The sequence below is a fragment of the Ictidomys tridecemlineatus genome, chromosome X (assembly GCF_052094955.1).
Source record: "Ictidomys tridecemlineatus isolate mIctTri1 chromosome X, mIctTri1.hap1, whole genome shotgun sequence".
Lineage (NCBI taxonomy): Eukaryota > Metazoa > Chordata > Mammalia > Rodentia > Sciuridae > Ictidomys > Ictidomys tridecemlineatus.
Genome location: NC_135493.1, coordinates 2,574,807 through 2,590,782, shown reverse-complemented (window position 1 = coordinate 2,590,782; position 15,976 = coordinate 2,574,807). Strand labels below are relative to the sequence as shown.

The following is a 15,976-nucleotide window of genomic DNA, read 5'->3' as shown; positions in this document are numbered from 1 at the left end:
ATCACTGTAGTATGCTAATTAAAACCCTTTGGATATATAACCTGCAGAGTGGGGAAACTGGGTCAAATGATGGTTCCATACCTAGTTTTTTGAGGAAACTCCATACTGCTTTCCATAATGGTTATACCAATTTACAGTCCCACCAATGTATGAGTGTACCATTTCCCCCATATCCTTTCTATCAGACATTTATTCTATTTCATTGCCTTTCCTAGGAGCACCAAATATTGATTTGGAAATTTGTATATCAGTGTTGTTTTCTTTTAAAATTTTTTAGTTGACCTTTATTTTATTTATGTATTTATATATGGTGCTGAGAATTGAACCCAGTGCCTGAAACATGCCGGGCAAGTATGCTACCGCTGAGCCCCAGCCCCAGCCCCAGCCCCTGTATGAGTGTTTTGTGAGAAAGATAGATTCTGATGACCTCTTAGATGTTTCTAAGGAATTATATACACATACTTGACCTTCAAAGCACTTCTGAGAAGGTCCTATTCAGTGTCAATTCTACTTGCAGTAAGGTATGTAAACTTGAATATATCTCTTCAGCCCTTTGAGGCTCATGAGTTTAAAAAGGATAATATCAACATACACCTCACATTGTTCTGGTAAGGAATAAATGAAATCATTGTTACACAGACACTTTAAGAATCTAGTCTAGCCAGGTGTGGTGGCATATGCCTGTATTCTCAGCTACTCAGAAAGCTGAGGAAGATCCCAAGTTCAAGGGCAGCCTGGGCAACATAGGGAGATCCTGTCCCAAAATAAAATTTAAGTAAATGAATGGAACTGGAAAACATCATTCTAAGTGAAGTAAGCCAGACTTAGAGAGACAAGGGTCAAATTTTTATCCTCACATGTGGAAGCTAGAGAGAAAAAATAAATTTAAAAAGAGATGAATAGAGGAGAGGAAAAGAATCAAGGAGGAAGAAGAAAGGGAGGGAAAGCAGAAGAACCTGGGAACAAAATCGACCAAATTGTGCTACATATACGTATGAATACATTATGATAAATTCAATTTTTTATGTATGATTATGACACATCAACAACATATACATGTAAATAAATAAAAGGAAGATCAAAACAGTAGAGAAAGTAGGGAGGGAAAGGAGAACCACTGGGGAATTAATTGGAGTAAAATTATCTTTTGTGCATATATGAATGTCACAATGCACCACATTATTCTGTATAATTATAATGCACTAATAAAAACACAAGAAATAAAACTTTTAAAAGGGCTGAAGATGTAGCTCAGTGATACAGCACATGTTCAGCGTGTGCAAGACCCTGTGTTCCATTCCCAGTACAGCTGAAAGAAAGCAAAAAAGGAAGGAAGGAAGGAAGGAAGGAAGGAAGGAAGGAAGAGAGGAAGGAAATGAGAAAATCTAGTCTGACCAGGGAAGTCACAACTGGCAGGCCAACAAGTGGACCACTGACAACTACAATGTGAGACTTAAGTAATGTGGGCAGTTCTCTGCCACATCCCTATATAAGTTGGGTTCCCAGACCCGGCTGGATAAGTGGGCCCCAACTGAAGACTGGAGAGGGGCTGGAGGCCTGCTCATAGGAGGCCAGGATAGAGATGGCAGAGCAGGCAGGAGCACAAAGAACACGGAGTTGGTATGAGGGCTCTTAATGAAGGACAGTCAGTCCCTTCCCCATTTAATTGCTGCCCTGGAACACAACTAATATAGAAGTAGCCTGCTAAGAGCCAGGAAGACAAGACAGTCCCAAAGGGTGGGGCTTCAAGTCCAGGAAACAGCCTCCCAAGACCATGGATGTGCAGTGTGCAGACCATGAAAGGCCATGGCAGATCTTCCTATGGGCTGGTCACTGACACTCAGGGAGGGCAGTGAAGCACATAGACCCATTGTGTACCCTCCATGGCCCCAGCCCTGTGGTCTCTTCCAGTGGGATGGGCATTGCCCAATGCTTTGGTGGGGTGGGGTGATGAGCACACATTAACACACGTGAGCACAGGTTTGTGCACGTGAGTGCATGCATACTTAATGGAATCACACCTGGACCCAGTGCCCTGGCCTGGCCCAGAGACCAGAACAATCCTATCCTGGGTGGGGATGGAAAGAAGGACTGCAGGCAAAGAAGCCCCAGAGGGCCTGCTCCCCACCCCTGGCCAGAACGCAGAGCTGGTGGGCCCACCCCAGGCCGCTTCCTAGTGGACACCTTGGGCGCAGACCCCTCGCTGTGCTGGTGCCCCGAGGGCACATCCAGGAGGAGCAGGGGACAGGGCTGGACCCAGACGGACGCGGGACCAGGTGGGGAGAGCCAAAGGCGTGGGGTCTCCAGACACCGACACCCAGACACCCCCTCCCCGGGGGGTGGGGGGCTCCACCTGTGCCAGGGCGGGGGCGGGGGAGGGAGGAGGAGCAGGTGACGTCACCCGCGGTCCCCGGGTGCCCGCGGCGGCGGCGACAGCCCGGCCGCGTGACCCGTGCGCGCCAATGGCCCGGCGGTCTCCGGGGCGACGCGGAGGGTCCGCGCTCCACCGCCACCGCGCCCCCGCCCCGCGTCCGCACTGCAGAGAGCGGTGGCGAGCAGGCGCCGGCGCACTGGCCCACGTGCCGCGCCGGGAGAGCGAGAGCTGGACGCAGAGCCGGCGACAGGGCGAGGGAACGAGGGGCGACCGACCCCGCCGCCGCCGCCGCTCTGCTCAGCCCGGAGGAGCCCGCGCCGCGGGGGCCCGGACCAGGGAGGACCCCGCCCCAGCAGGAGGTACCGTACCCCCGGGAGGGGCCGCTCGGGCCAAGGAGACCCCGCGGCCCTCCGCCCGAGCCGGCCCGGCCACAGCAGCCCGCGGGGCGGGGGGCGGCGTGGGAGGGTGCTGTGGCCCGCGGGGGCCCTCGCGGGGTGGGGCGGGGGTCGGGGCACGAGGGGCGGCTGGGGTGGGAGTGGGGGGTGGGGCATTAACCTCGCTGTCGCCCCGTTCGCATTCACAGGTTGTGGACACCTGGGTGGGCTGCAGTCGTCCTGGGAGTTTGCTGATATATTTATGTGCACACGCCCTGATCACCCACCCCCAAATTAGAATCTGCTGAAGTTCGGGAACATGCCATTGACCCTGTTGCAGGACTGGTGTAGGGGGGAGCATTTGGACACCCAGAGGTCCATGTTGATCCTGGGAATTCCTGAGGACTGTAGTGAGGATGAATTTGAAGAGACTCTCCAGGAGGCTCTCAGGCATCTGGGCAGATATAGGGTTATTGGCAGAATGTTTAGGAGGGAGGAGAATGCCCAAGCCTTTCTACTGGAGCTTGCACAAGATTTTGACTATGCTTTGGTCCCCAGGGAAATACTAGGAAAGGGGGGACCCTGGGAAGTGATTGTAAAACCCAGAAATACTGATGGAGAATTTCTCAATAGACTGAACCGCTTCTTAGAGGAGGAGAGGCGGTCCGTGTCAGACATGAACAGAGTCCTTGGGTCCTGCACTAATTGTTCAGCTCCCAGATTGGCTATATCACCAGATTTCTGGACCTGGGCCCAGACCCTGGGGGCAGCAGTGCAACCTCTGCTAGAACAAATGCTATACCGAGAACTAAGAGTGTTTTCTGGGAACACCATATCTATCCCAGGGGCATTGGCCTTTGATGCCTGGCTTGAGCACACCACTGAGATGCTACAGATGTGGCAGGTGCCCGAGGGGGAAAAGAGGAGGAGGCTGATGGAATGCTTGCGGGGCCCTGCTCTCCAGGTGGTCAGTGTGCTGCGTGCCAACAATGCTGCCATCACAGTGGAGGAGTGCCTAGAAGCCCTGCAGCAGGTGTTTGGACCTGTGGAGAGCAGAAAAATTGCCCAGGTGAAATTTTGTAAGGCCTATCAAGAGCCAGGAGAGAAAGTCTCTAGCTTTGTGGTACGGTTGGAACCCCTGCTTCAAAAAGCTGTAGAGAAAAATGCAGTATCCCGGAGGAATGTGAATCAGACACGCCTGAAACGCATCTTAGGTGGGGCCACCCTTCCTGACAAACTTCGAGAGAAGCTTAAGCTGATGAAACAGCGCAGGAAGCCGCCTGGTTTCCTGGCTCTGGTAAAGCTCCTACGTGAGGAGGAGGAGTGGGAGGCCACCATAGGTCCCGAGAGGGAGATTCTGGAAGGGTTGGAAATAGGCCAAAGGCCATCTGCCAGAGTCGGTGGGGTCAGGGCAGCGCTTGTTCCTGCCCTTGGCAATACTCTTGAGGCAAGGCCTTCCCAGGGTTCCCGACGCTGGAGGGGCAGAGGCCAACACAGGAGAGGAGGTGTGATGAGGGCTGGCTCTAGAGGATCAAGAAAACGGAAACACCACACATTCTGTTATGGCTGTGGGGAAGATGGCCACATCAGGGCGCAGTGTTTCAACCCCCCCAATCTGCCCTTGGTGAAGCAGAAGAGACAGGCTGCAATTGATTTGGGAAACGGGAGCCGGGCTTGGGACAAGAGCCATCCCAAGTCCAAGGCCAAGTAGGCTCTGGAAAACAGGGCAACAATTCTTATCACAGGCCTAGGAAACAAACAACAGATTTGAAGAATGGGCAGAGGCAGCTCAGACAAAGAGCAGAGGGTTTCAGTAGGGAAAAAGGACAGAGCAATCAGGTCCAGACTGAACCCTGTCACCCTCTACTAGTGGGAAGGGACTCAAAGAACCAAAATCAGACTTCATGCAACTCAGTGAGGGTCCATCACAGGATCATCAAGGGGTGCCAGAGTACCAAGCAGGGAGCTGCCACACCCTGCACATGGGAATCTCAAGCCTCACACAGAGACCCCAGCGATACAGAGTATGAAGACAGTGAGATGGTGGGCTCTGATATGCGTGTCTGCAATGTCATCTGGCCACCTCCAAGTTCCTACACTACAGACTCAGAGCTAACGATGCCAACCAGACACCAGGATACATGGAGCGTGGAGGAGCCTGCCCTGGGGCCATCTGTGTCAGAAGGAGCCAATTCCTCGGAGGAAGAGCTCCAAGATAGAGAAGTAATGCTCCGCAGGGGAGGTCGCAGGGTCCAACCTGTCTTCAGGATCATCTACACTGCTCTAGGGGAGCCCCAGGAAGGCAGTACCCTTGAGCCCTTCCGCCCATAAAGGCCGGGTCTCCAGACCCCAAAGCCCTGGGAGCCCAGCACCATCCCAGAGGCAGTTTCCTTTCCTGCAGCCTGACAGGGCTGTACGGGCAAGGACACCAAAGACTAAGAAGACCCCCAGGTGGGGGCATTGGCACCACTAGGTCAGTGCCCCCAGAGCTGGCTTAGGCGTGATTGGATATAGAAGGCAGCTTTTGCTCCAAACACGAGGAGGTAGGAAAGGAGTGGGAGGAGTATGAGGGAGGACTTGGAGGGGGGCAGTTTGTTCTGTTTTGTCTGTGCAGGACCACTGGAGAAGTGGAGAGAGCAAGCAGGGAGAAGTGGGGCCTGGCTTGGCAACTCACAATTCAAGAGCTGCCAACCCAGGGTCAGCCCCAAGCCCTGCCAGCCTAGGGCGGCCAGCCTTGAAGCACTACTCAGCGGCCATCCATAGCCTGGATGAGGGCACCTGAGTACACCTGCCACCTGCACCGGACTGGGAGACGTCGGGGAAGAGAGTCCATCTCAAGGGTGCCAGCTGCCTGGCTCTCCCAACAGGCAAAACCCCAACCCGATTCACCGTCCCCGGGGCAGGGTGCTCCTGTCCCTGTCCCTGGAGGCCCACCTTGTCTGTAAGCCCCATAGTGACCCACCTCAAGCAAACGCCCACCCCCACGCTAGCCACCGTTCCTGTGCAAAGCCGTGAGGTGTGTGTCAACCCCGGGCAGAGGACCGTGCCCTCGCGGCCGGCCACCTCCAGGCCCGGGCACGTGCCGTGAGCTTCCGGGCGAGCCAAGGCTCTGCTCGCTCCTGTCCAGTGTCGTGAGCTCAACCTCTGCTTTCTCGGTGTAGATCTAGGCCAGCTGCCTGCCTGCCGCTTGTTCTCGTGGAGATGTGTGTGTGTGTGTGTGTGTGTGTGTGTGTGTTCTTATCTGAGCAGCTCCTCCCAGGAGGCCCTGAGCCCAGTCCCCAGGAGTCGGAGGCGGGAGCCGGCGCGAAGGATGGACGGCTAGGGCGTGGTGGACGCTCACCCCCTCGGTGATCAAGACCGCGGCCTCACCTCGGGCAGGAAGCACTGGACCTTAGATGGAGGGGCAGGGCCAGGGACTGTGCTTGGACGTTCCACCCCCGTTGTTCCTTGTGACTCAGTTTCCTTGGCTTGGGGGGGGTGTTCCCTGTTATGCTTTCCACTGTCCTGTGACCGTTCTGTGCCAGCCATAGGGCAAGGGCCACCCCACAGCAAGTCAGCCCCTCAGGGGGCTCCCGGAATGGAAGTGAGTGTTCATTGCCAGAGGCCATTGTCCTGGCAAGAGGCAGTTCTGGGGTCCTCAGAAAGGGAGACTGTGGTGGGAGGGCCCCAGCGTGGAGACAGAGGCGGCTCTTCGTCTGCAGCCCCAGGAGGGGGAGGCCCGGGACCTGTGGCCTCGAGTGGTCGTGAAGAGTCCCTTTAGGTGTTGTCAGCCCTTCTCTTCAATGGTTTCTGTAAATGTTTCTCTTCAATAAATCTCATGGATGTTCCAGCCAAGTTTTTTGCTTCCTTTAGGGATGGGACAGGGTGGAATGGAGGGGACAACTTTAGCAGGGTTACCATTGTGGTGTGTGCAGGGTAAATTTCAGATAGGCTATGGGGTACACTAACTGCCAAAGTGATTACAACCCAGGGTTACTAGTTTATGGACCCTGATGAAACATAGCTGAACATGACATAGGTGGATCTAGATAGTGACTGGTTAGATACCTAGGGCACTCTGTGAGCTTTTTCAATAGAAGTGGATCCGATATTAAAGGGTGGATGGGGGCAATAGGCAGGACCCATGTTCCCATAGCCCCATGATGGCTTGAAGTGCTCTAAACACTCAACACATTGGATCTAGACATCAAAACAAGACCAGTGTGTGTATGTATGAGATGGAATTAAAATTTCAGCATGCAGGGGAATTGTGAGTATCAATATAAGTGTGTGTTAGCATATGCATGAACGGGGGGGGGGGGGGGCTGGGGTTGTGGCTCAGTGGTAGAGCAGTAGCCTAATGTGTGAGACACTGGGTTTGATCCTCAGCACCACATAAAAAAAATAAACAAAATAAAGGTATTTTGTCCATCTACAACTAAAAAAAATTTATAAAAAGAATATGCATGAACGTATGTAAGCATTTTTATTTGTGGTGGTGTGACAGTATTATTAATTTGTGAATATCTGTGTCAGTATATCAGTGAATGTATGTTGTTATGGTTTAGATATGAGATGTACACCCAAAAAGCTCATGTGTGAGACAATACTAGAAACTTAGAGGTGAAATGATAGAGTTATGAGATGCTTAACTTAATCAGTGCATTAATTCACTACTAGGAATTAGCTCAGTGGTTCAAGTGGGGTGTGGCTGGAGGAGGTGTGTCACTGGGGGTGTCCTTTGGGGGTTATATTGTTCCTGGTGAGCAGAGCTCTCTCTGGTTCCTGATGGTCATGTTCTGAGTTGCTTTCCTCCTCCACCCTTCCACCATGATGTTCTTTCTCATCTTGGGCCCAGAGCAATGGAGTCAGTCATCTATGTACCGAAAATCTGAAACTGTAAGCACCAAATAAACTTACCCTCCTCTAAAACTTTTCTTGTCAGGCCTTTTGGTTACAGTGGTGAAAAAGCTAACTAAAACATGTGGATATGTGATTTAGCATGTGAAATGGTGTGTGAATGTGAGTATGTTAGTGTGTGTTTGAGTATGAGTATATATGTTTTCAAGTATGAGTGAATGTTGGTGTGTGAATGTGTGTTGGTGTGTGAGTGTATGTTTAGGAATGTACATAAATGTATAAGTGTCTTAGTAAATGTGTGTTAGTGCGATGATGTGTGAGAATGCCACAGTGTGTGCTTATGTGTGAATATGACTGAGTGTACCTGACTGTGTCCTGAGTGTATACATGAAGGAATGTGCAAATGTATAAAGAGTTCATGATTGTGAGTGAATGTGTGGTAATGGATGTCTGTGTATATGTGTGTGTGCGCGCGTGCACACGTATATAAGAGAACATGTGATATTTAGCTGAATTTATATGAGTGCATGTTTTGGTTAGTTGATGGGCTTTTTATTTGTTTAAGGAATCAAACAAGAGAGTTAGGGAGAAGGCAGAGTAAAGTACAAGTTGCTTCTCACAAAACAGCCATAAGACTTTTATTGACCCAAAACTGGTAAGCACTATAGCTGGTCCTACAATGCCCTCATTTACTTTCAACATTTGGCACATGCCCATTTTCAAGGTTCCTATCATTGCATGTTACTGTTACTGTTGTGTGATTAAAATGCACTCCTTGCATGAGTCCCTTTGTGGACATTATTTTTCCCTTCTCTTGGGTAAATAAGTAGAAATGGGATGGCAGAGCCACAGGGTAGGAGTATATTTAACTTTATAAGAAACTTCACACAGATTTTCAAAGCTATTGTGATCACTTATACTCACAATGCACAGTATCCTGTTTCTCGGGGTCCTCCAAAAAAATCTTGTGTTTTCATCTTTGAACTTTCAGGCATTGTGTTGGAGAACTCATTGTTGTATTTTGTTGCATTAACTAGCATTTCTGTGATGGCTAATGATATTGAGCATTTTGTATGTTTGTTTATTAACTGTCTTTCTCCCTTAGTGCAGGACCTGTTCAAGTCTCTTGCTCAGTTTTCAACTGGGATCCTCTTCTCTTTCATTATTGAATTGTGTGACTTGTTACAATACTCAGGATACAAGTTCTATGTCATATATATGTGCTGGTATTTTTTCTACCAGTTATATATTCCCCGTGTATATTGTTAATGGTATGCATTCACAAGCAAATTGGTTTTATTAAGATGAAGTAGTCTGCTGTAACATTTTTTTCTTTTATAATTAACACTTTTAGGGTCCTATCTAAGAAATATTTCCTTGGTCCACATTTGTAAAGATTTTATCTTATGTTTTATTTTTGTGGTTTTTGCTTTTTCATCATAGGGTGAATCTAAATTAGTTTCTGTATCATAAGTGAGATGTGGGGTCAAGATGCATTTGAAAAGACTTTTCTTTTGATACTGATTTTTTGGGGTGTTGGTAGAAAATATTTGACTTTGTATCTGTGGGTCTACTACAGAGTTCCATATTTTCTCTTTGGTATTTTTCACTTGTAGATATTCTATTTGGTTCTTAATTATACTTGTTATTTTTTTTGATGGAGTTCTTCCTCATTGGTTTTTCATTATATTCATTTGCATTCTTTTAATTCTGGAACAACATTTATTTCCATTAATTATCTTTAATTCCTCATCTGCTAATCCTATAGTTCTTGCCATTTCAGGGCCTTCGGAAACATTTTATCCTTGTTTATGGATCATGTTACTCCTTCTAATGTCTAGCAATTCTTCCCAGAGGTGGACATTTTGACTGTCAGATTGTTGAATGTCTTGGTTTTGTTGTTTCACTTAAGTTTGTGTTGAGTTCTGTTCCAGCAGGCAGTTGTTATTGAGTTGTATGACTTGTTAAAATACAGACCATCCTGAGTTTTTTGAGACTTGTTGTTGTTGTTATTATTATTATTATTATTACATATTAATTGTATAAATTAATGGGTTTGACTGACATTTCTATGCATACATATATTGTGCTTTGATCATATGCAACCTTCCTCTTACCCCCTCTTGAGTTCCTCCCCCTAACTCCTCCTCATTCCTTTCCCTTTCCTCAGTATATCCTCTTCTAATTTCAGGTCACTCTAATGTTTTGTTAATGTGGATCTTGCAGGGCTGAGTCTTCCTCCTAAGGTATGGCCTTTCTCTGTTCTGTACTGAATGTCCAGAGATTTCAATGTGGTTTCTCCTCTATGGCCAATGCAAAATTGAATGTCTCTTAACACTGTGTGATTTCTGGTAGTTCTGTTCGTAGCTCTCTGGAAGGTGTTTTCTGTCCAACCTGTGGCGTCTCAATCTGAGCATGCAGAGCTCAGTATGCTACCAAAGGTTTAGTGGGAAGTTTGTGAAGTTTTCAGGAACTCTTTGTATGCCTGATCTCCTTCTCCCTTACACAATAACTGCAAATTATAGATGCCTCAGTAGCTCCCAACTCCACAGTTCAGTGATAATGCCACATGCTTTTTGAATTTTCCCCTTCCTTTGCCATCAACTGGAAAGTGTCTCCAAGCCGATACCAATGAGGTGTGGCTGTTGGTTGGCCACACCTCTTTTGACTTCCTTATCACAGAAATCGCAGTCTTAACAAACTTGCCAAAGCCAAGGTGCTCATCCTGAGGTAAATGGGGTTGGATGGTCAGTGGATATTGAGGGACTGAAGAGGGAAGGGGACCAGGGCAATTAATGGGGAAGAAAGGAGAAGTTCATGGGAAGGTGGGATAGAGCCATGAAGGTCCTAGAGTACCCATACCAAGGTCTTTGGATATCTTCCCCAGATGTGCAGCAAGCCACCTGGATATTCAGAGAAGAACCATTGTCCTAGAATTATGTGAAGGAGAAGAATGACCTGCTCATGTCTGTGAACTAGAAAGATCAGTGAGAAACTAGTGTTAGGAAAAGATGGAGGGGGCACATTTGTCACACCAAAGGTAGCTACAGAGGTGGAGAGTGAATACAGAGACCACTTTTGTTGAAGTATTCCCATGTGATGAAGTTGGAGGCACATTAGAGCTAAGATTCAAGAAGATTTCTGATGGACAGGGTCTCTTTGCAAAACTGAACCAAATTTATCTGTGGGAAACTATGATTTTGCCTATCAGGCAGCCCCTAGAGGCACTTTCTATTCCTTCTTATACTACTGACCAAAGCTTCAGACTGGTAACACTCAGTTCTAAGAGGGAGGACCTGGAGTCTACCTGGAGGCCATGTATTTCTGGCTGCCTTCTCTTCTCTGAGATGATCCTAAAAAGGCTTAGTTCTGCAAGGGTGTATAGGAGGATTATGCTTTCAAGCAGACCCCATTAAGTGCAGGTAAGCCAAAACAGATGGTCCCAAGAAAGGTCTCATGGCTCAACCAGACATCTTCTTTCTTTCAACTATTACTGGTGGTTACATGTGTCCCAATGGACATCTCATTACCTCCTTTTCAACAAAGAGAATCCTGTATAGCATTCAAAGTGTCCTGAAACCTGGCTAGGGCCTATACACTTCTCATGTAAAATTAACAGGCTGCCTTCTTTTGTAGCTCCTGGAATGTTGAAGACAAGACATAAAACAGACACATCAATAAGGACTGAAAGAAGGGTCTGTCCTTCAGAGCATGATAGAGCAACACAGAACAGCAGATATACACAGTTAAGTCCAGCCAAATCCTTTGGTATCCTTGGCAACCAATATCCCAACAATGACGCAGAAGATGTGACAGCATTGCAAAGGCACAACAGAGCCATTGCTGGATGACAGGGCAAATATATGCCATAAAAGCGGATACAAATATTAAGGGATTCAAAATATCAGAGGTGTATTCACCTAAGAGAGCTAATGTAACTAACTAAAATTGTGAAAATCAAGAAAAAAGAAGTCTACAGTGTCAAATTGGTGAGAAAACAAAACATGTCAGGAGTCAACAGAGTTGGTGTCCACCAGAGGTTCTGAGGAAGGATCCATTGCATTCCTTGCAGTCAGTTCCTGGTGGCCAGAGGTATTCCTTGGCTGAAGGCAGCTTCACTCTAAAATTCACTTGGCAAGTAACAAAGACTGCCTCGGGTTCGTGTCTGTCTCTGTATCCAAACTGGCCCTTCCCACAAGGACATCAGTCCTCTTGGAGCGGAGGCCCACCCTCTTCCAGTATGACCGTCTAAATTTAACAAGCTACAACTGCAGCGACCCTATCTCCCAATAAGGTCACATCCTGAGGTAGCGGGCGCTAGGACATCCCCATATGAATTTGCGGGAATTGAGGGGGTGCCCAATGGAACCCATAACACTCAGGAAACCAGAACCACGGAGTCCCCCAGCTGCAGACAGGCGCCCAAGTCACCGTGACCAGGTGCAACCATCTGAAGGCCTCTCTCCTGGAAGTTTATGGCCCTGCCCATAAACGCTGGTCAACTCCTGAGGCATCGCCAAACCCCACAGCTGCAGTGGGCAGGCCTGGCAGGCTCAGAGAGCAGAGAGAGCAGGGGCAGGGGACTCGGACAGGGTCTGCATCTTGCAGATTCCTGGAGAGAGGAGCCAGCTTCCCCCTCAGGATGCTGCCTAAAGAGGAAAGCGAGCCCACCCCTTGGGTTGGGAGAGCCATTGGCACAACGCACAGGGCGGGGGATCCTGGCAGCTGGAAGGAAGCATGGGGAGAAAATATGCCAATGGAATTTAGCTGGCTGCAAGCTCACTGCAAGCCCAGTGGTGGGCTGCACGTGCTGTGAAGGGGATGTCAATCCCCAGCCTAGGCAGAGAGGAACTGCCCTGGGCCCAGAACTGTGAGAGATCAATATCTTTTCTTTATAAGTTACCCGGATTCCGGTGTTGTGTTACAGCAGCACAAATGGACGGGGAGGGAGCCCCTGAAACCTGAAAGCATCTATCTGGTGGTGACGTGCAAATCAGTGCCACCAGTAAGAACATGAACAGAGAGGATTCTGAGGTCCACTAGTGTGGCCAGGCAGAGGAAGTCCGTGGGAGAAGGGGGAGGATCTGCTGAACCAAGAGGAGGAAGAACCTGAAGAAGAGGAGGCTGCCACCGTGGGCAGCTCTTGGGGTGGGGTGGGGTGGGGTGGGGTGGGGTGGAGCGTGGCACACAGAGGAAGGAGGGAAGGCAAAGGCTGAAGGTGGGGATGAGCTGAGTGTGCTGGGGGCCAGCCCAAAGGGCCAATTCAGCAGGCATCAGATGAGAGGGGCTCGGGAACGGTGGCAGGGGAGGAGGACCCTAAGAGAAAGCCAACTGTGAGGGGTGAGGCAGGGCCGCCGACAAGGATGGGGGCCTTGGGTTCACTCTAAGGAGATGGGGACCCAGGGGGAGTACACCTCAAGGGGAAGAACAGGGTCTGGTGGTGTTGCCAAGAGCTAGATCTCCCCAGCTGCCATGGGGATTGGGGAGTAGAGTAGAGACTATGACAGGTTGGATCTGGGGGTGAGAAATAAAGGAGAGGAGGGAAGGAATCCTGCCATCCATCTTAGCTTGAGCAAGCAGGTGGGAGAGGAGCCCTATCTGGTGGTGATGCAGCTGGGGAAATCTGGGGAAGGAGCAAGTGCACTGAGAGGGGCAAAGCGCTCCAGTTTGCACACCTGAATTCCGAAATTCTCAGGGGGCATCCAAGTGGGCAGTTTGATGCACATGTGTGGAGCTCAGGGGAGGGCTTGTATCCAGACACGGAAGATCCCCTAGAGGCACTGAATGTCCCTGGGCTGAGCCTGGGAACCCTCCTCCACCATGCTGAGCCCCAGCAAATGAGGAGGAGGAAAAGGGGTTGGGCAGGGGAGGTCCAAGGACAAACAAAGTAAAAGCCAGCAGAGAGGGAGGAGGTCAATCTGAAGGGAGGGAATGGGTGCTTCCAGAAACCAGGGAAGGAAAGGGGTTGGGGAAGCCAGGAGAGCCAAGCCTGCTGAGAGGTGGAGACAATGGGGCAGAGAAGTGACAAAGGAAAGACAGCGAGGTGTCACAGCTCAAGCCCCCGTGAGGATGCAGGGAGATGAGCCCACACCCATACCCCAGACAGAGCCAGAGTCTTGGACTTGGAGTCAGCAGGGAAGGGAAGGAGGGAGAAGGTGGGGAGAGAGGGAGAGTAGAAAGAGGTGAGGCTGAAAACAGGACAAATGCTGGGCCAGTTGGTGACACTAGACCCACCCCAAGAATATTTCCATGGGAGTGCTCTCCCTAGAGAAGGACCCCAGAAACATCATGGCTGAAACCAAGAAAGAGGGTGGCATGTGGTATAAGCCATGGCGAGTCTAACACTGAGGCCGAGGAGACAGAAATTCTCACGGTGGGTGTTAAGAGCGGTAGTGGCTTGTATCAGAACAAGCAGTCTAGGTCCTCAAGGAGAAGGGGAGGGAGCAGACACATGAAGCCAACAGAGGAAGCTGGTTTGTGAGAGAAGACACCTGTTTCTTTGTTTGCACAGTGGGTCACTGTGGACCAGACACCTGACAGTGACAACTTAGGGGAGGAAAAGTTTGTTTTGAGGTCACATTTTCAGAGGTTCAGTCCATGGCCGGCCAGCCAGCTCCCTTGCTCTGGGCCTGAGAGTGACGAAGAACATCATGGTGGAGGGGTGATGTGGAGGAAAGCTGCTCACTTTGTGGCAGCCAGAAAGTAGAGAGACAGACGGAGAAGCCAGAGGGACAAGATATTGTCCCCAAGGGCACAGCCCCCAGTGACCCACCCCCTCCAATCATGCCTCACCTGCCTACAGTTACCACCCAGTACAGCAGTCCTTTCAAATTATTAACTCATCAGATGGATTAATCCATGGATTAGGTTATAGCTCTCATAATGTAACGGCATCCCTTCTGAACATTCCTGCATTGACACAGGAGCTTTGGGGGGGGGGCACCTCATATCCAAACCATAACCCCTAGCTTTTACCACTCCCAGCCCCCAGAAGGGGTGGAAACGCCTGGGGAGCAAGGGCAAGCCAAAGTCCAACCACGAGGCCAACTCCAATGTGATGTGCTTCTGGACAATGGCTGAGTGTTCAAAATGAGAATGCCTTCGACCTTGACGCTAGCAACTTTCTCCTGGAAACAGGCCAACAATATGTCTCTGAGATGGGGAGGAGAGGAGTAAAGGAGATTGATGGAAGAGGAACAGGGAGTGTTCGGTGAACTTGTGGGAGGATTCCCAACCTTGCCACTGACTCAGGGAATGCAAGGCACATGATGACCAGGTAGCATTTCTCCCCTTGGGATGGGCAAACGTTCAAGGCTGAAGAGACCAAAGGTTGCTCAGGCCTTGGGGCTTGCAAGGACACTCCCATGCTGCGGGTGGGAGGGAACACAGATTTAGCCATTCACGGGAGAAAACCAGTGAGTCGCACATGGTCACGGCAGTGATGGGTACAACCCAAGACCCAGCATAGCCACTTCTTGACAACGGCTATGTACACCCTGGAGCCTGCCTCACTGACGGCGGCTCAGAGAGGCACGTGGGACTTGGGCGGCAGCAGTGTCTGTAACAGCCCTACCCTGGGAACAGCCCAAATGCCCCAAATGCCTCAGGGGTGGTCGGACAACCATGCTGCCCTCCGGGCCAAGAGAGTGTAATGGTTTGGAAGTGAGGTGTCTCCCAAAAGCTCAGGTGTGAGACAGTGCACGAAGGTTCAGAGGAGAAACGGTTGGGTTGTGAGAACCTTAACCCAACCAGTGAGTACATCCCCTGATGGGGATTAACTGAGTGGTAACTGAAGTGGTAGGGTGAGGCTGGAGGAGGCGGGAATTGGGGCATAGCTATGGGGTATATATTTTGTATCTGGAGAGTGGAGTCTCTCTCTCTCCGCTTCCTGATCACCATGTGAGCTGCTTCCCTCTCCCACTCTCTTCTGCCACGATGTCCTACCTCACCTTGAGCCCCAGGGAATGCAGCCGGCTGTCCATAGCTGAGAGGTCTGAAACCATGAAGGGACCCCAAATAAACTTTAACTGCCCTACACTTGTTCTGGTCAGGTCTTTCAGTCACAGCAGCGAAAAACCTGACTAAAACAGAGAGCAACGCCCCTCACCCCAAGCTCATCAAGCTGTGGAGGGCCCAGGGTGGTGGTGGGGGGGGACCTGAGCACCCTCCTCCCAGCTGAATGCCTCTTCCTACACACACTTAGGCAGAGGCCTTAGAGACCCGGGTTATGTCTCTGACAAGAAGAGGCAGGGACTCGCCAAAGGACAGGCAGTAAGATAATACAGGCCCAAGGAGAAGAAACTGGTTCAAAGCCGCAGAAACTGGTTCTTGGGCCTTGGGTCTTGGGCCTTGCAGCACGCACGGCAGGAAAGGCCTGGGCAAACCCAGG

The 15,976-nt window shown here is 50.1% G+C and overlaps 1 protein-coding gene across 1 annotated transcript; it reads left to right on the top strand.

The window, feature by feature from the left end:
* The first annotated feature begins 2,413 nt into the window (after positions 1 to 2,413).
* Positions 2,414 to 6,582, top strand: Pnma3 (PNMA family member 3). The gene is made up of 2 exons (XM_078034095.1): positions 2,414 to 2,733; positions 2,958 to 6,582. The coding sequence occupies exon 2, from the start codon at positions 3,068 to 3,070 to the stop codon at positions 4,457 to 4,459; it is 1,392 nt and encodes a 463-aa protein (XP_077890221.1). The 5' UTR covers positions 2,414 to 2,733; positions 2,958 to 3,067; the 3' UTR covers positions 4,460 to 6,582.
* The last annotated feature ends 9,394 nt before the right edge of the window (positions 6,583 to 15,976 follow it).

Coding starts and splice junctions, on each gene's coding strand:
- Pnma3 (XM_078034095.1), top strand. CDS start 3,068: ATGCCATTGACCCTGTTGCAGGACTGGTGTAGGGGGGAGCATTTGGAC.